The sequence below is a fragment of the Eriocheir sinensis genome, chromosome 35, assembly GCF_024679095.1.
Source record: "Eriocheir sinensis breed Jianghai 21 chromosome 35, ASM2467909v1, whole genome shotgun sequence".
Lineage (NCBI taxonomy): Eukaryota > Metazoa > Arthropoda > Malacostraca > Decapoda > Varunidae > Eriocheir > Eriocheir sinensis.
In genome coordinates, this window is record NC_066543.1 from 16,476,229 (window position 1) to 16,495,922 (window position 19,694).

At 45.3% G+C, this 19,694-nt stretch overlaps 2 protein-coding genes across 2 annotated transcripts in view; one reads left to right on the forward strand and one right to left on the reverse strand.

Moving 5' to 3' along the window:
* The window catches only part of LOC127007510 (basement membrane-specific heparan sulfate proteoglycan core protein-like), a 59,113-nt gene extending 46,037 nt beyond the window's left edge, over positions 1–13,076 (reverse strand). Inside the window, exon 1 of the mRNA XM_050878623.1 lies at positions 12,016–13,076. Coding sequence (XP_050734580.1) covers positions 12,016–12,061 — 46 coding nt within the window. The 5' untranslated portion in view covers positions 12,062–13,076. The remainder of the gene's footprint in view (positions 1–12,015) is intronic.
* Positions 1–19,694, forward strand: part of LOC127007509 (uncharacterized) — a 116,058-nt gene that overhangs the window by 66,500 nt on the left and 29,864 nt on the right. The window contains exon 9 of the transcript XR_007760274.1: positions 2,543–4,143. The gene's annotated coding sequence lies outside the window, so the exon portion shown is untranslated. The remainder of the gene's footprint in view (positions 1–2,542; positions 4,144–19,694) is intronic.

Genomic DNA, 19,694 nt, shown 5'->3' on the forward strand with positions numbered 1-19,694 from the left:
TAATCTATGAGGTAATCATGGGGCTGCGGGAAGGCTCATTAATGATTCACGCTCAACACGAGGGTCGGCGGAGCGTCTTGCCGGGACTCCCAAGATTCCGCTTGATCATGCTCGAGGATCCACTTCAGGCGAAGGACGGTGCGAACTTGTGGACCGTTAAACCGTCTAGTGAATGCTTCAGCGAATACAGAATAATGATTTCAGTAGTAGTACTTGTGGAGTTAAGGTAAAGTTGGGGCATATATTTAACTGCGCGTGGCATTGGTTTTCAACTCCGTCTTGTTGGCCGTTGAGCCCTTGATAGGTAAGAACCCATTACTCAGGGACACAAGACAAGTATGAGATCTTGGTTGCTCCACTTTACCTTCCCCAGGTTTCCCCAAGTACCCATTTATCTATCAGTCCGAAAGGGAGGATGACAGCACAGTTAGCTGGGCGCCGACTGCCTCAAATTTGGCCCGCAGATTCGTGTTCGGTATGCTAACCACTACACAGCGGAGTGAAAGGCCTTGTGAATATCTCAGCTTCTAGAGAATAAAGACTCAACGGCCTAGTAGCGTCTGTTGAGTGAGTAGTGAATAGCTTTTAAAAGGCACCAACGCGTCGCTGGAGTAAGCATTTGTGTGTTACCCTGCCCATGAGTAAGAGTGGAAACATCTGTGTATTGATAAACCCGTACCAGCACTATAAATCCACCTCAGCAAGTAGCAGTAGTAAGTAGGTTAGTGACAACATCAACGGCGGGATGTTACGTAAGTTTTAAGCAGGCCTTTCATAATGAGACTACCACGCTATATATTGCACCAGGGCTGACGGGGCATGTGTTTGTTTGTTTTAGTCCGTGTGTGATTAAATTTAGATACACCTGGTTGATTTAGACGGAAACCTGTATAAATCTTACCTGGTGTTTATGTGTGTGTGTGTGTGTGTGTGTGTGTGTGTGTGTGTGTGAGAGAGAGAGAGAGAGTGTGTGTGTGTGTGTGTGTGTGTAGCAGACCCACCTGTAAACAAGCTTATTTTGGTGAGTAATTTATTCACACAAAAGCGAAGGTTCCGTAAATCAATTCAGACCACACGCTGAACGGAGGAGGAAGAGGAGGAGGAGGAGGCGGAGGAGGAGGCGGAGGGGGATAAAGAAGAGGAGGAAACTAAGGAGTAGAAAAAAGAGAAAAAAGGTGAGAAAAAGAAATAAAATGGAGAGGGAGAAGGAGGTCATTCACATAGACTAATCATTCAACTGGAGGAGGAAGAGGAGGAGGAGGAGGAGGAGGAGGAGGAACGGGGAGCAAGAGAACGACAACAACACCAAAGAGAAAGAAGCAAAGGAGGTCACCCACACCATACACCGCGGTAGAGAAGAAGGAGCAAGAGAGAGAGGAGGAGGAGGACGACGAGAAAGAAGAAGAGAAAGACGAGGAAGAGGAGGAGAAGGAGGAGATGACGACGACCAGAGCAGCAAAGGGAAAGAAGCAAGAGGAGGTCACCCACACCATACATACACCCGGGTAGAGAAGAAAGAGGAGGAAGAGGAGGAGGAAGAGGAGCGCAGCAGCGACGCGTGTTTTGCCCCATCAGGCTTTCAGCGCGGCCGTGATTACACTGTTCTCCGTGATATAAGCTGACGCGGAAAAGTGAGTTTAGGATTACCACCATAAATCATGCCATAAACTCGATTCTTTATAGCGGCTTCAAGCACGATAAGTTTTTTTTTTTGTTTTGTTTTTGCTTTCCTCTGTTCGTTTGTTTGTTTTTGTGGGTTTTGTGTAGTCGCCCTCCCCTGCTGTGCGTCAAGACTCTTTTATTTTTATTCTCTCTCTCTCTCTCTCTCTCTCTCTCTCTCTCTCTCTCTCTCTCTCTCTCTCTCTCTCTCTCTCTCTCTCTCTCTCTCTCTCTCTCTCTCTCTCTCTCTCTCTCTCTCTCTCTCTCTCTCCATCTATATTTCTACCTATCTGTCTATTTATCTGTCTATCTATCTATCTATCTATCTATCTATCTATCTTTCTGTATCCATCAATCTGCTCTCTCTTTCTCATTCACACAATAACACGTTTCAAACATTATTCAGGTTCTTGCAAGGCGAACACAAACAAGAACACTCAGTCACTCACACGGGTCAAAGTTTCTTCTCGCCGCCTGTTTCGTATTTACGTCACAGGAAACAAAACTTCGGCCGCAGCTCTTGTCCGTGTGTCAGTGCGTCTGTTCTGCATCTTCCTTTACCCTGAGCCGCGGCCTTGCATAAAACAGTGAACATCAGGCCAACATGAGAGAAGGAAAAAGGAGCATTGGATCTTATGTGCCTCGAATATCCGGAATTTGAATTAGTGTTGAACTGTGACATTTTGGGGATTGAACTGCTGTTGTTTTACTTTTCCTCTCCACGTTTTTAACCCGCTCGGTCGTCTGAATGTTGAATTTGTTGCCCCCCCAAAAAAGTGCATATATATTTTTTAACCCAATAAGACGCAGAAGACGAACTTTTTTAAGGAGTGAACTTATACGACTTAACTTGTATAACTTTTACCTCTATTTCTTCCAACAGGTTGCCGTACCCAAACATGCCGACGCCCTCTCCTCCCTGTCTCCTTCCTCCCTCCTTGCCTCCTCTGCCTGCTTTCCCTGCCTTCCTGCCTATCTTTAATTCCTCCCTCCTTCCCTCCATGCTTGCCTCCCTATATTTCCTCCTCCTTCCTTCATTTCTGTTTGTCTTTGTCTCTCTTTTCTCTCCCTGTCTCCTGCTCCTGCCTCCCTCCTTGCCTCCTCTGCCTGCTTTCCCTGCCTTCCTGCCTATCTATAATTCCTCCCTCCTTCCCTCCATGCTTGCCTCCCTATATTTCCTCCTCCTTCCTTCCTTTCTTTTTGTCTCCGTCTCTCTCTTCTCTCCCTGTCTCCTGCTCCTGCCTCCCTCCTTGCCTTCTCTGCCTGCTTTCCCTGCCTTCCTGCCTGTCTATAATTCCTCCCTCCTTCCCTCCATGCTTGCCTCCCTATATTTCCTCCTCCTTCATTCATTTCTGTTTGCCTTCGTCTCTTTCTTCTCTCCCTGTCTTCCTGCTTACCTCTCTCCCTCCTTCCCTCCCTGCTGGCCTCCCTGTATTTCCTCCTTCCTCCCTCATACATTGCTCCTTCGTGCCCTGTCTCTCCTTCTCTCTCCCTCTATCTCCTTTTTATACCTCCCTATTTTCATGTCTATCTCTCTAGTTTCTCCATCTTTCCTTTCTTACTTCCCTCCCTATTTTATTTTCTCCTTCCTCTCTGTTTCCTCTGTGTCTCCTGTCTCTTCCTGCCTCTCTTTATAATCTCCCTCCATACCTTCCCGTCTTCCTTCTGCTTGCTTTCCTTCATGCCTCTCCCTCCCTTCTCTCCCTCACCTCTCCTTCCTTCGCGCCTTCTCTCTCTTCCTGCCTCCCTCTGTTTCCTCCTTCCTTCTATACCTCTCTGCCTTTCTCCTCCATGCCTCCCTCCTTCCCTCCCTCTCCTTCCTTTCTTGTTCGTGTCTCTCTTTCTATTTCCCTCCATCCCCTTCTTTCCTCCATACTTCCCTGCTTTCCTTTTTTTTCTCTCTCTCCTGTCCCTCCCTCTACCTCCTTCCCTGCTTCAGTTTCTCTTTCTATCTTCCTCTTTCCCCTTCTTTCCTCCGTACTTCCCTGCTTCTCATATATTTTTCTCCCCCGGTCTCTCCCTCCTTGCCCCTTCCTCCTTCTCCCATTCTTCCTTCCCTTTCTTCCTGCCCTGCCGTCACACCAACCCGGCTGACTGACTCCCTGTGCTCCCTTCCCTTCCTCTCCCTTCCTCCCTCCTTCCTTCCCTTCCTGCCCGGCCGTCACACCAACCCGGCTGACTGACTCCCTGTGCTCCCTTCCCTTCCTCTCCCTTCCTCCCTCCTTCCTTCCCTTCCTGCCCGGCTGTCACACCACCACGACTGACTGACTCCCTGTACTTCCTTCCCTTCCTCTCCCTCCCTCTCCCTCCCTTCCTCCTTCCTTCCCTTCCTGCTCGGCCATCACACCAACCCGGCTGACTGACTCCCTGTACTTCCTTCCCTTCCTCTCCCTCCCTCTCCCTCCCTTCCTCCTTCCTTCCCTTCCTGCCCGGCTGTCACACCACCACGACTGACTGACTCCCCGTCCCCCTGCGTCCCTCAAGGTCAGTGCTAATATTAGTGTTCTTAATGCCGTATCCATTACTCTTGCCTGACAGCCATTCTAAGGCCAGCAGAATTTAATAACAATGCTGTGCTATTTTTTTATTATTTCTCTCTCTCTCTCTCTCTCTCTCTCTCTCTCTCTCTCTCTCTCTCTCTCTCTCTCTCTCTCTCTCTCTCTCTCTCTCTCTCTCTCTCTCTCTCTCTCTCTCTCTCTCTCTCTCTCTCTCTCTCTCTCTCTCTCTCGTTCTGCTTCAATTAAGTATATATGTATTTCTTTTCTTTCTTGTTTTGTGTGTTTGTTGCTGTTGTTGTTTTATTTTTGTGCGCTTTCTTTTATTGTTCGTTTGTTTTATTTGACATTTTTTTTTCTTTAGTCCTCGACGGGGGTGGGGGGGGGGGGGGGAATATGTACGTAAAATTGTGTGTGAGTGTGTGTATTTCACCACGGCCTGATCACAAGTTGGACTCGCAATCGCCAGCAGGCACCCTCCCGATTAGAGCAAGGGTCATTAGTCGATCACTGGGTGCTACCAGGACCTTATGCACCACACGCCCCATCCCCCTTGCTCAAGAGGGGACAGTAACCATTCCTAGTAAGCGGAAAAATCCGGCCTGAGCGGGGCTCGAACCTCTGCCCGCCACGCCTCGAAGCCTGGCAGCGCAGCGTTTTAACCGACTGAGCTATTAGAGCTCCACTCGTGTGTGTGTGTGTGTGTGTGTGTGTGTGTGTGTGTGTGTGTGTCACGCTTGGAAAGGTGATGTTTATTATGCACGCCGCAAACTCTCCTTCAAGACGTCCATTGGATTTGAATTATTTTTATTTTGCCTCATTCATTCATTCAGTTATTTATTCATTCACTCGTTCATTCATTTCTCTCTCATTTATGTTTTTCCAGTGGCACTTCTTGATTCAGATCACTAATCAAGACTTGATGTCGAGGCATTACGACACACACACACACACACACACACACACACACACACACACACACACACACACACACACACACACACACACACACACACACACACATCCCCTATATACTTTTCATTTGCACCGTCCCCCCCCCAAACCCCACCCTTATTCCTCCTCCTCCTCCTCCTCCTCCCCTCTTTCCCCCCCTTGTGCCTTATTGCTCTGAGGGGAAATGTTGTCACCCGAATTATGATGGGGATTAGTTTGATATTTTGTCGGAAAACTTTTATCCTTATTTTTTTTGAGGGACGGGACGAGGCTGGTTGTTGTTGTTGTTGTTGTTGTTGTGGTGGTGGTGGTTGTGGTGTTTTATGAGCGCGGTTTGAAATGATAATGGGAGAGGTATTGGCAAGTTTGGTTGGGATGGTTGTAGTAGTAGTAGTAGTAGTAGTAGTAGTAGTAGTAGAAGTAGTAGTAGTAGTGGTAGTAGAAGTAGTAGTAGTAGTAGTAGTAATAGTAGTAGTAGTAATAATAGTAGTAGTAGTAATAGTAGTAGTAGTAGTAGTAATAGTAGTAGTAGTAATAATAGTAGTAGTAGTAATAGTAGTAGTAGTAGTAGTAATAGTAGTAGTAGTAGTAGTCATCGTCTATTAATCTTCGTAAGCCGCATGAACACAGGACTGCAGTGTGTCATGCACGACTACTGCTAATAAATCACTAACCACCCCTTCCTTTATCCACGCCCCCTGCCACCCCTTCAGCCACCCCCTCCCCACTCCCCCCGCACCAACCCCAACCACCCCCCCTTCACTCTTTCACCCTTTCACCTTCCCGACTCACCAATCACAATCACCCACCCCTATCTTTCCACCCTGTCACCCCCCCCCCTCACACTAATACATATCACCCCTCATTCACCTTCCTGACCCACCAATTCCTATCACCCAGCACCACCCTTCCACCCTTTCACCCCCCACTCCCATTAATACCTACCACCCTCCATTCACCCTTCCACCCATTCACCCTTCCACACTCACACCTTCCCTACCAACATATCTCTTCCTCACCCCTCATGATCTTTTACAATCACCCGTCACCAGCACCTACATGCACCTTCCCACTCGCCTCTGCTACCATTTCATCCACCTCTACCTTTACAACTATGTCATCCACCTTGTCTGTCATCTACTCACCTCTAACCAACCCCATCTCCCCTCTCATCCACTTATCCATTCTTACATCTCATCCACTTTTTCCCCATTCCACTCTTAAAACCCCTTCTCAACCCCTTCATCCACTCTGACGCACCTGGTCACCCATCCACCTGTATGATGTATGGTAGCAGTAATGGTAGTTCTTTCCTCTTTCCTTCATAATTTCCATGCAGTTTTTCCATGCTTCATGGTTCTTTTTCCTTTCCTGCCAGCTTTGGCTGGAGGGATAGGGGGGGCAGGAGCCTTCGCCTTTGATGTCCTTCATCTTCCACCTTTGATTAGATAGTTAGTGTAGCTTGTCACAAACAGCCTCGTAAGGACCATCAGGTCTGCTGTTGTTCGTTCTTCTTTTGTGTTCCTCCTCCTCCTCCTCCTCCTCCTCTTCCTCCTCCCCCCCCCCCCCCAGCCCTCCACAATCCACCGGTCTTACTTTTCTCTCTTAGACCAACACGCCAACACTGCCATAAATTTGTGCAGGTCGCCGGAACTCAATTTTGTGCCTTTCATGTGCTCCGTAAATAAGCTTTCTGAACGGGGAGGGAGAGAGGGGACCTGGAGACATGGGGAGACTGACATGGGGTGTAGTATAGGCAAAGGGGTAAAGAGGGGGAGTGCATGAATGGGGAGGGATGAAACCATGGGGATATGGGGAGAATGACATGGGTTGCAGTACTGATAAAGGGCGAAAAATGGAAGTATGCATGGACCGGGTGAGGGAGAGGGTACCGCGGGACATAGGGATACGGACATGGGGTGCAGTATAGAGAAGGTGGCAAAGGGTAAAGAAGAGAGAGCATGCGGTACGGTACTAGTGATATGCAGGGAACGAGTATAAAGGACGTAAGGTTAAGGGAAATGAAAGGATAGCCTGGGCACGTGAGGTTAATTAGAAGAGTGTATAAGGTAGATGAGCACGCTACCAGAGGATTGAGAAGGTCGGCTTTGATCCCCTTTTTCAAGTTAATGTGAGGCTCGGCGAAAGCGAACGAGGTAAGGTACGTCAAGTTGGCGGGGACGTTGGCTACACTAAGCTGCGCGTGGCCCCAGTGCTCATCTCAGTCACATAGCCAGCTGGACATTTGAACGCCGTACGTGGAAACTTTATCTAGACTATTCCAACAAAACGAACTTCACCTGAGATTCGAGGGAGGCAATGAGGCAACGTACAGCTAAAGAGAGAAGGTCAAGGAATACGACTAGCCAAAAAAAAAAGGTCTAAACATTATTGGCGAAGCTAAACATGTGAAGAGCGAGCGTGTTTATAAACTTTTGACCTTCCTGCTAAAAGACGTTCACTGCGACACACAAAGAAAGAAAGCAGTCCAATAAGTTACGACTGATCGAGCAAAAAAAGAAGGTAGTAACCGTTGACATCTTTATAACGTAACAGTTCAGCCAATGACGTCTTCGCTCATCACTCTTATCTAGCGTGTAGTAATGGGATGACTGTCTTTGTTCTCTCTCTCTCTCTCTCTCTCTCTCTCTCTCTCTCTCTCTCTCTCTCTCTCTCTCTCTCTCTCTCTCTCTCTCTCTCTCTCTCTCTCTCTCTGTCTCTCTCTCTCTCTCTCTCTCTCTTCTCTCTCTCTCTCTCTCTCTCTCTCTCTCTCTCTCTCTCTCTCTCTCTCTCTCTCTCTCTCTCTCTCTCTCTCTCTCTCTCTCTCTCTCTCTCTCTCTCTCTCTCTCTCTCTCTCTCTCTCTCTCTCTCTCTCTCTCTCTCTCTCTCTCTCTCTCTCTTTTCCCCCTGAAGACAAACATATCAGATCGCTTCGAAACTTAAATTACCTTTGCATTTAAAATTCATCGTATTTTCTTTTCCTTCTTACTTTGTCTGCGTGCGACTTTTCCTTTCATCTATCTCTCATTGTTTTCTCTCCTATATCGTGTTCGTCTGATTCCGTTCTTTTTATTTATATTTAGTATTTTTTTCTTTTCTGCTTTGTCTTTGTGTGAAGCCGTTCTTTTCATCTCTCTATTTTGTCTCCAGGCGTATTTGAGTGTAGATCTGTCTCTCTTAATGTAAATAATATATGTAATGGCCGTAGACTTTCAGCAGTGTAAATTCACTCTGTCTTCATATGAAAAAAAAAGACAAAAGTGTATTGATCATTTACTGTCTTTGTGCTATATTTCTTTTTCTTTTTTACTATCTCCAGCACTAAATATAACTACTGAACAAAAGAAAAAGAGAATGCAAGCGAAACACAGACTTGAAAAACCACATTCATCATTTGCTATATTTTTTAACCCATCGCGGACTTTGCTTGCATTGTTAATCGACTAATGTGACAGCTGCAAATTTATAGAGCCAAGCCATTTTTTATGATTCTATTCTTGGTCAAACCCTGTCACCTTTTGCACATCACTAACACGCAGGTCATTCGCTTTCATGATTTCCTCTTCCATTTAAGGACCTCACTCTTTATTCCTCCTCCCTTTTCAGCTCGTCCCTCCTTACCCTCCCCACTTACCTTCCTCCTTTTCTCTCCCATCCATCTACCTCACTCTTCATTCCTCCTTCCCTTTCCAGCTCGTCTCTCCTTACCTTTCTCATTTACCTTCCTACTTTCCTTTCCCGTCTCTCTACCTCACTCTTCTCTCCTCCCTTTTCAGCTCGTCTCTCCTTACCTTTCTCATTTACCTTCCTACTTTCCTTTCCCATCCATCTACCTCACTCTTCATTCCTCCTCCCTTTCCAGCTCGTCCCTCCTTACCTTCCTCATTTACCTTCCTCTGTTCCTTTCCCATCTATCAACCTCACTCTTCATTCCTCCTCCCATTCTTACTCTGTCTCTTTTTACCTCCCTTACTCACCATTCCTCCTCTCCCACATCTGTCCTTCCACCCTTCGCTCACTCTCCCCTACTTCCCTGACTTCATTTCTTACTCTCTCTCTCTTTCATACACTCTCTATTCTTCCTGTCACCTGCACATGAAAACTTATGGCCACAATCAATCTTGAACACGACCCATAAAATCAATCAGTTTTCACTTATATCGTTTTAATTATACGTTTATTTTTTACTCTCTGCTTCATTCAATCTTCTTCTTTCCCTTATTCCATCATCTCGACCTTCCCTTCCTCACCCTCCATTTTCTTCTTCCCACATCCCGTTTTCTTCTTGTCCGGCTTACCCACACTTTTCAACAAGCCTCCATTTACTGCATATTTGTTGTTTTGTATTTTAATCTTATCCGAACCTGCCTAATTAAACCGACGTATCACCTTATTTTGTTGCATTCCACGACGTGTTTATGCAAAGAAGCGTCGAGTTGGTACATATATTTACATGATGGCTTTTTGGGGTTCTCGATATCTTGATTTTTTTCGTTTTTTGCTGTTATTTTTTTAGTGAAGGAAGCAGCTCAAGGGAAAAATAAACAAATGAAACCTGCCTAATTAAAACGATGCGTCGAGTTGGTACATAATATTTACATGATGACTTTTTAGGGGTTTCGATATCTTGATTTTTTTCTTTTTTCCTATTATTTTTTAACAGTGAAGGAAGCAGCTCAAGGAAAAACAAAAAAACAAATGAGGAAAACAAGTCCGCTAATCACTGCCGCTATAAAAGAGTGTGTAGAGGAGTGGCCAATAGAGAGGTCACTTAGGGAGGAGAGGTCTCGATACTCGCCATATGTAGAGTTGTGCCGTCCTCTTTCTATTCCTTTTTTATTTGTTTTTCGTTTCCTTTTCCTGATATCTAGAATTGCACCTTCCTCTTCTTATTCTTTTCTTTGTTTTTCTTCGTCCTCTCCCTGTGGTTCTCCCCGTGGCTCTCCCTGTGGCTGTCTCTTTCTCCATCTTCCTTTCCCCTGGAGCTGTTCTGTCTGCCTTTGTGGCTCTTCCATTCTCCCTTCTTCCTCCCCTCTTTGTTGCTCTTCTATCCCCTTCGGCCTTTTCTTTTTCTCTTTTCTTCTTTCCATGCCTCCCTTTTCTTATGTGCGTTTCTCTTTCTGTCGCAAAAATCCTGCCAACTACCACCACCACGACTATCTCCACCACCACCACCACCATCACCAACACCACGACTACCTCCACCACCACCACCACCATCACCACCACCACTATTATGCGTATCAAGTCTCGTGTATACCTGAAGCCACATCTCTTGGTAGCAATATTGCCTGACGCAGATAATATTCAATCCTGGTTTGCAAGTGGCATCTCTATTATCATATTATTATTATTATTCATTTTAAAAGATACGGTAAGTGTCAATTACAATCTACCACTGAATATGATATGCTTCCGTCGTTTATCTGTTTGTTTGTTTGTTTGTTTGTTTGTTTGCTTGATAATATATATTTATCTATCTATTAATTGATTTATCTATCTATCTATCTGTCTATCAATCTGTCTATCTATCTATCTATCTATATCCGTCCTTCCATCCATCCATTAATCTTTGCATTCTTTGTCGGTATGTCTGTCTTTCTCTTTATCTGTCCATCTATCTATCTTTATCTGTCTGTCTATCCATGTATCTAACTTACTATCTATCTATCCATCTATCTATCTATCTATCTGTATCTACTATATATCTATCTAACCATCAGTTTATCCACTCACTAGTCCATCTATCTGTTGACCTTTTCACATAACTACCAGGACAGACGTGACTAAAACTTTGCCAGGTGTGTGTGTGTGTGTGTGTGTGTGTGTGTGTGTGTGTGTGTGTGTGTGTGTGTGTGTGTGTGTGTGTGTGTGTGTGTGTGTGTGTGTGTGTGTGTGTGTGTGTGTGTGTGTGTGTGTGTGTGTGTGTGTGTGTGTGTGTGTGTGTGTGTGTGTGTGTGTGTGTGCACGCAGCAAGTCGGCGCACCTTTCCGGTTATTTACTACCGCCGGACCGTGCCGTTACGCCGCCTCTTATTAGTCGAAATTAAATATTCAGACGCGTTTTATTACAATAGTTTGAATTAAGAGTTCTCGGAGGTACGTACATATATATAATTTTTATAGCGTATTTTTTCTTAATAAAATATAAGCATACATACAATTTATGTATTCATGTCGTCTAACGCGCACTAGTTCGCGAACTCGAGAGAAATATTAGTGTCCTTCCTTGGTAAGTACTGTAGAATTTAAATCACCTCCACAAATAATAATAATAACACACGATGTTTTAGCTGTATCATTTCGTAAATATTTGTGTTTTCTCGTGTGTGCTGGAAGACTCAAATCCTGCTCATGAATAAAAAAAAAAATACAAATTTCACGTCATATATATATATATATATATATATATATATATATATATATATATATATATATATATATATATATATATATATATATATATATATATATATATATATATATATATATATATATATATATATATATATATATATATATATATATATATATATATATATATATATATATATATATATATATATATATATATATATATATATATATATATATATATATATATATATATATATATATATATATATATATATATATATATATATATATATAATATTTCTTTCATATGCCACGATAAAATAATAGGTGGAAAAAACTGACGAAGAGAAAAGGCTGCAGACTTTCATGAGAAGGATTCAGACATTTTGGGGCACGAGCACGCCATTATTACGACCACAAGTCCCTATCTACGTACATACGTAGCTTCTTAGCGCCTTTAAGGGTCACTTGAGTCACGCGCAGCGGCAACAGGTCACGCAGGGTCACAGGGGCCAGGCACTCACTGACGCGGGGACACGAGTCCTACTTACCAGGCGTGGTGACGGCGAGGAGCAGCGTGAAGGCGAAGGTCCTCATGACGGTGGTGGTGGTGGTGGTGGTGGTGGTGAAGCTGGACAGAGGTGGTGCTAAGTGGTTTCTGTCCTTGGTAGTTGTCACACTAGAGAGACTTCAATGATGACGGTGGTGGTGATGGTTGTGGTGGTGGGGGCAAGAAGTGCAGGTGATTGGTAGCCGTTCAGGCACCGCGAGATTCAAAAGATTAAATGTTCTTTTCAAGTCTCTGGAAATGCATACTGTGTTTTACTTGAGGGTGTCAAAAAGTGCGTTATATGTTCCCTTTATCTATAGTCTTGATTATCCTTTATCAGAAATTAGGAAAGTCCATTTTCCCGTCTGCTTGAGACAACTCTATATTGTGAATTTTCACTTTACTAGGTCTCGTAAATCCACTGTTCTCTTTCTTTGAATCTTTAAAAAATGTACCTCCCGATTCCCTTTAGTTCCAGCAAAGCAATTTTCCTTCAGAGGAGACTATTAAGCTCGTTGTTCTCTTTCCTTGATGTTTGAAAAGTGCATTGTTGTCTGACTCAAGCCTCTGATAAACGCATTATCCTCTTTGCTAAGTTCTGCAAAAGGGGGACAATTCCCTCGCCTCGATTTTCCATACTACCTTTCGTCTGTTGTCTATCTAGTCAAGTCACTCTCATTTGGCCACTCTTAGTTGCTCTTACTTCATGTTTCGAAAGTGCATCGCTCTCATATTTTTTTCTTTGAGACCAAAGAGCTAAGGATCTTTGCACCGTAGTGGAGTCAACGAGCTCGTGTGACACTCTCGCTCCATTCTTCCTGATGCATCACGTGGCCCGAACACACCAGAAGGACAATGTTGCTGTTCCAGGTGACCGCCACTCGCTCTGGCTCACTTTACAAAACACTCTCGGTAGTTGAGTCAGAAAATCCTCATGGAGCCACCAATGAGACGAGACGAGGCTACGGTAGAACACGTATTAAACTTTCCGTGCGATACGTGCAAGTTGTCTGAGCGCGTGGCAAAGGCGGAGGGAGCGAACACCCGCACTTACACGGGAGGCCACGGCACTACTGACGACCCGCTCTCTGCTTCACTCCAGCTGCCCGCCGTGAACAGCTCTGCGCGCCCTCACTCCCTCTCTACCACCCCCGCCATTCCCCTCTCCTCTATCCCGTGTCCCTTTACCCTTTCCTTCCTCCTGTGCCCCATCTCTCCCTCCCTACCCCCGCCTTTCACCTCACCTTTTCTATCCCCTGTGTCCCTTTTGCCTTTCCTTTTCTCCCTTCAGTACCTGCCCTCATCGTCCCAACTTTCTGCCTATCCTCTCTCCTCTATCCACTGTACCCTTTATCCTTTCCTCCCTCTTTTACGCCCCTTCACCGTCCTTCACTGCCTATCCTCTCTCCTCTATCCACTGTGTCCCCTTTTGCTTTTCTCCCTCCTGTTCTCCCTCTTACCGTCCTTACTCTACCTATCCTCTCTCCTCAATCCACTGTGCCCCCGTTTTCCATTCCTCCCTCCTTTACACCCCTTCACCGTCCCTTGTGTATCTCCTTTTCCTCTCTATCCCCACTCGGCCCTTCTTCAATCTTCTCTCTCCTCATCTCACGTGCTCCTCCTCTCTTCCCCCCTCCCCTCGGCACCCCATTCTTTCCCTTCCTCTCCTTCCCCTTTCCCCTCGGCACCCCATTCTTTCCCTTCCTCACCTTTCCCCTCTCCCCTCGGCACCCCATTCTTTCCCTTCCTCTCCTTCCCCCTCCCCTCGGCACCCCATTCTTTCCCTTTCTCTCCTTCCTCCCTCCCTTCGGCACCCCTTTCTTTCCCTTCCATCCCCCACACGTCCCTTCTTTTCTCTTCCTTTTTCTCTTTCCTCCTCCTCCCGGGCCTCCCCTCGGACTCAGCCTCTTACAGTCTCTCTTTAACTGACTTCGCAATCGTTTGCCTGTGTTTAACCGTCTCGCGCCGTCGTCTTTTGTCCTCATCTCTCATAGTCTGTTTATCGGGAAAAAAAAGTAAACGCAGGAGTGACATGAACCTCTGCTTTAAGGGACCATAATGAAGAAGTGATGAGAGAGGTCAGGATGAGTCAAGGTTGTGTGGAGAAGCAAATTGAAAAAAAAAAGTAAAAAAGTTAGTGTATCGAGATAAAACGCCTGGAAACGCAGTGAGAAAGTTACTTGTGAACCGGCTCAGTCAGCGGAGTAAAAAATTGGGGTAGCAATCAGCTCTCATTTTGTCTTTTCGGTTTTTTTTTTTAAGAATACTGATGTCTCTCTACTACATAAGTGCACATTTTTTTCGTGGCATTTATTGTATACGAAATAAAGGAGTGAAGAGACCACCTGCCCATTTGCCCCGTTTTCTTTTGCCCAAATCCTTAGGCTCGCTGTCTCCCTCCTCCCTATGCCCCCTTGCTCAGGCCACGTTCCTCGCCTGCTTCTGTTCTCCCATCAGTCCCTTCTTCTCTGCCCTGGTCACATTCCTCATCTTCCACACTCTAATGCCCATCCTCCATGTCTATGCCACTTGCTCCACCTTCTACTACTCGGCCCCTTCTTTCTCTACCCAGTCCACTTTCCTCTTCACCTACCCTCCTATGTCTATTCTTCTACCCTCCTTGTCTTTACCACTTGTTCTACCTTCTACTACTCTGCTCCTTCCTTCTCTACCCAGGTCACTTTCTTCTTCAGTTACCCTCCACTGTCTATCCTTGTCTATGCCATGCACTTGCTCCACCTTCCTCTAGTTTCCACTCCGCCGTCATCTAGCTCAGTCGTTCTCCATCAAGCCCTTTCATCCGCCCCCTCCCAACCTATGTCCTGCTTCCCCCCTCCCCTCGTTTCCTAATTCCTTGCCCCCTTCTCAGCTAGCCTTCTCTCCCCAGCCTCTTGCTCGCACTCTGCTCTCTACCCTCTTACCACCCCAGCCTCAATAGCGTTATAAAAAGCGTGATAAACAAATAAATACAAATGAATAGATGAATAAATGAATAAAATAAATAAATAACGTATAGCAACCGACCTCTTGCAGACTCCTTACGTTCTTATGTTCTTGTGGTCTTAGATTGTAGCACCAACGGAACATTAGAACCGAAAACTTGAAACCATTGTCATGATACGTTTTTTTTTTTCTTGGTCGCTTTCTGGAATGGTATTTTTAGCACATTTTTCATAGCTAATATTAATGTTTCGTTCCTTTTTCCGTTCAGGTTCCGTCCTTTCTTGAGTGGATGCGATTATGTGCTTCCATTTAGTGGGGGTATTAAATTACTTTGCCTCAAGGACTCAGATTAATCACGGATAATGTGAAGGAGTAATATTTCACGACCTCTGTGCACACTTTTCTGAAATGCTTTTTAGATGATGATTAATAGCCGTAAGGAGTCGATTTAGCCCGCCAGGAATAGCCATATTTATTGTGAATCACGCGGAGCAAGGAGATTTAACAACAGAGTAACGTTCAGTATTGCAATTAAGTTATTTTTCATACACCTTAAGTATTGCCGGGAGAATCAGTATAAATCACGGAAAATATGGCACAGTAGTATTTATATTTTGAAGAAGGTTTTTTTGAGCAGACGTTTGCATGATAGAAGAGTGAGACTTATCGACCGCCATGATAGGGGAAGGACGAGAAGAAATGGTCAGCCTAAAGAAGAGGAGTAGCTTACGCCCGTTTCGGTAGGTGTCTTCTTACCTACTCCCCTTAATTCTATACATCTACTATCTTCTCCGTACTTAATATCAATTCATGTATTATTTTTTTTTCTACTTAATATGGTAAGGTAAATATATTCAGTTATCCTGTAAGTTCGGTCCCTCTAGTTGTAGCCTATAAATAACCCAATGGTTCAACGTTAAGCCGAAAGGGGGTGTTGGCAATACGATTAATGTGAACTATTTAGTCGTATTGTTGCTGAAAAGTAATCAAACGAGGTACTGTATCAGAGACTACAGCGAAGAAAATGGGACTTGGGGCCGCTGGTGAGACTCAATCCCCCTTCTCCCGCCCCTGCCCCCCCCCCCCCCCTCCTTCGTGCACCACCTACTGAAGGGTGTATATCATTCATTGCGTACTCTCAGCGGCTCACTAACAAGCGGAGGGCGAGGGTTACAGGTGGCAAGTCTCGGCCATTAAGATCATGCAAAGAGTAAGAAATAGTGGTCAGTCTTCCCCCGCGATGACTTCATAATGCGTCGGCTCACCTTTCCGGAGGCGCTCATGAAACCTCCAAGGAAGCGTTCATGACTCACGTGCGTCTGGTCCCATTACGGCGGACAGCGGGAGGCCGTCAGTAGGGGCGCCTTTGAAGTGGGGGTCGTTTGTACGTGTTCTGTTGGTCACGCACACAGGCTGCATTAGAATAGCACAGTAATGACTAAACTGCACCTGTAAGCTATTGTTTTCAGGTGTGTGAGTGTGTCAGGTGTGTTCGTTGCGTGTGAGGGTGGCGGCATAGTCACACGGAGCGGCCCTTTGTCTTTGGCGTCTTCTTATTCTTTTTTTTTTTTTTGAGCAGTGTGTTACTGATATTCTTTCACACTTTTGTTTTGCCTATGGTTTGTCTTCTTTACCGTAACAAAAAATCAGGTGTGGGTATGACGACAGGTGATGGAGAGGTATTGAGAGGACGAAGGGTGCCTCGCTAGGGGACCATCATGTCTACTAAAATGCAAGGCCTCTCCCCTTCGTGTCTCGCAAAGGGGCAACGGTGACGCAGTGATGGAGGGGCGATGGGAGGATGAACAGTGCCACACCAAGTCTACCCACTTATAAACACCGCGATCACCCAAATGCCAGTCTTCTTAGTATCTCAAAGGAGTAACGGTGACATGGTGATGGAGAGACGATGGTTGAACGAACAGTGCCTCACCAAGTCTACCCACGTACATAAGGAGCACCACGATCACCCAAATGCATCAAGTCTTCCCGCCCTCGTGTCTCTCAAAGAAGTGATGGAGACGTGGGAGGGGGCGGCGGGGGTTGGGGGTGGGGGAACCTTCACTTACCTCAACTTATCTTTACGAAGCATTATTAGCCCGCGGAAGCAGAGATCTGAGGATGTCCTTGACCGAGATAAGATGCGTGTCAGCAGGCAGTGAGGTGAATGAAATGACCTCACTTACCTCAGCGGGCCGTAAGTAGGCGAGCCGACGCGGAGCAGCAGGCGGGGCGGCGGTGAGACAAGAGTTGCAAGAGAGGCAGAAAGAATAGACCCTGCATACCTGGGGCGGCCCGAAGACTTGTGTTGCCGGAAGTTTGATGGCAGGTGGCCCCAGTAAATATTGTGTAGGACATGCCGTGCAGTGGTGTGCGAGGGGGCCACATTTTAGGCAGGTCCAACGCTCCTCGGAAGACGAAATCGTTATTACTATTATTATAAAGCCACTGGATTTGGAAGCTCGAGAATGACATCATTGGGTTGTGATGAAGACGTACGAGGAGGCGCGTGGCGGCGTGCGATCCAGAGTTGCCCCAAGTATCATGACTTCTTATGAGGGACACAAGGGAAGCAAGAGGGAGGGAGGAAGGGGATTTAGGAAATGGAATGAAGAGAGGAACACGTGAGGGAAGAAGAAGAGAGAAAGTGAAACGCAAGGAATGGAAGGACAGGCGAGAAAACCAAGAGAAGCGGGAGGAAGAGAAGTACAAGAGAAAGATAGAAGAAAGGTATATACGTGGGCGAAGCGGGAGGAAAGGTGGGACGTGGGGATGGCGGGAGGTAGGGAAGGTCATGAAGGAAACAAGAGGAATGGAGGGACGTGAGAGAAGCAGAGGGAAGAAAAGCGGACGGGAGATAGGCGAGGAGAGCGAGAGAAATATAGGAAACCAGTGAAGAGAGAGGTGACGAAACAATGGAAGGTGTGTGGCAAGAGGCAGGTAGGGGATGGCGGGCAGCTCATGCATTGGAGGCGGGGGTGGGGTGGGGGGCGGGGGGTGAGGGCGTGAAAACTAACCCTTCCCTTCCTGACCCGGCACACAAGACAGAAGAAGAGTTAATATCCGGAAAACACAGTGTGAGGGAGCACGCGACAAAAATCCTCACCATTAATATAAATCATCGTTAAATAGCTTGTTTCGGGACAGTGAAACACGACTTTTTTTTGTTGTTGTTATGACTGCGACCCACCTCCTTTTTAATCGTGAAAATAGGTGAACTTTATCCTTTTGCAACATGACATTGGACGAATATAAATCCCGACAGGAAAATTCAAGTAAAACGTAATGAAAGTCCAGCGCTGCATGCGAAGAGAAAATGAATAATGGGCAGCGAACAAAGAAAGAATGGCGCCAAAAATGCAGTAAAATTCTGAATGTTGCGGAAAGAAAGTAACGGGACTCTCGTGTGATGGGGACAAGGAGACACACGGAATGCCGAGGCGAGGGAGCGATAATTCAAATCTTTACAATATTACCTTGGTGTTATACTGCGAGACGTGGCCGATTTATTTATCATCCCCAATACGATTTAGATGTTCTTTATCTTTAAGTAATAGTCCCACAACCAAGGAGGAGACACACGGGCATTAGAACATAAGGGATCGACATCGAGAATCTTTAACACTATTACTTATTATCTTACTTATTATACTTATTATCATCCCCAATACGATTTAGATGTTCTTTATCTTTAAGTAATAGTCCCACAACCAAGGAGGAGACACACGGGCATTAGAACATAAGGGATCGACATCGACAATCTTTAACACTATTACTTATTATCTTACTTATTATACTTATTATCATCCCCAATACGATTTAGATATTTTTTATCTTTAAGTAATAGTCCCACAACCAAGGAGGAGACACACGGGCATTAGAACATAAGGGATCGACATCGAGAATCTTTAACACTATTACTTATTATCTTACTTATTATACTTATTATCATCCCCAATACGATTTAGATGTTTTTTATCTTTAAGTAATAGTCCCACAACCAAGGAGGAGACACACGGGCATTAGAACATAAGGGATCGACATCGAGAATCTTTAACACTATTACTTATTATCTTACTTATTATACTTATTATCATCCCCAATACGATTTAGATGTTTTTTTATCTTTAAGTAATAGTCCCACAACCAAGGAGGAGACACACGGGCATTAGAACATAGGGGATCGACATCGACAATCTTTAACACTATTACTTTTGCATTGTTACATTGTGTTGGTGTGTTGCGAGACGTGCCCGACTTATTTCCCATCCTCAAGCAGTGTTTTTCCTATTCTTAAGCATTATCCTTACGACCAAGGACAAGAAGGCGCGTGAAATGCAGAAGAAAAGGGAGTGATAATTCAAATCTTTACACTATTACCTTCGTTTTGGCGTGTTGCGAGACCTGGCCGACTTATTTCCCATCCTCAATCAGTGTTTCTCCTATTCTTAAGCATTATCCTCACGACCAATGACAAGAAGGCGCGTGAAATGCAGAAGAAAAGGGAGTGATAATTCAAATCTTTACACTATTACCTTCGTTTTGGTGTGTTGCGAGACCTGGCCGACTTATTTCCCATCCTCAAGCAGTGTTTTTCCTATTCTTAAGCATTATCCTCACGACCAATGACAAGAAGGCGCGTGAAATGCAGAAGAAAAGGGAGTGATAATTCAAATCTTTACACTATTACCTTCGTTTTGGTGTGTTGCGAGACCTGGCCGACTTATTTCCCACCCT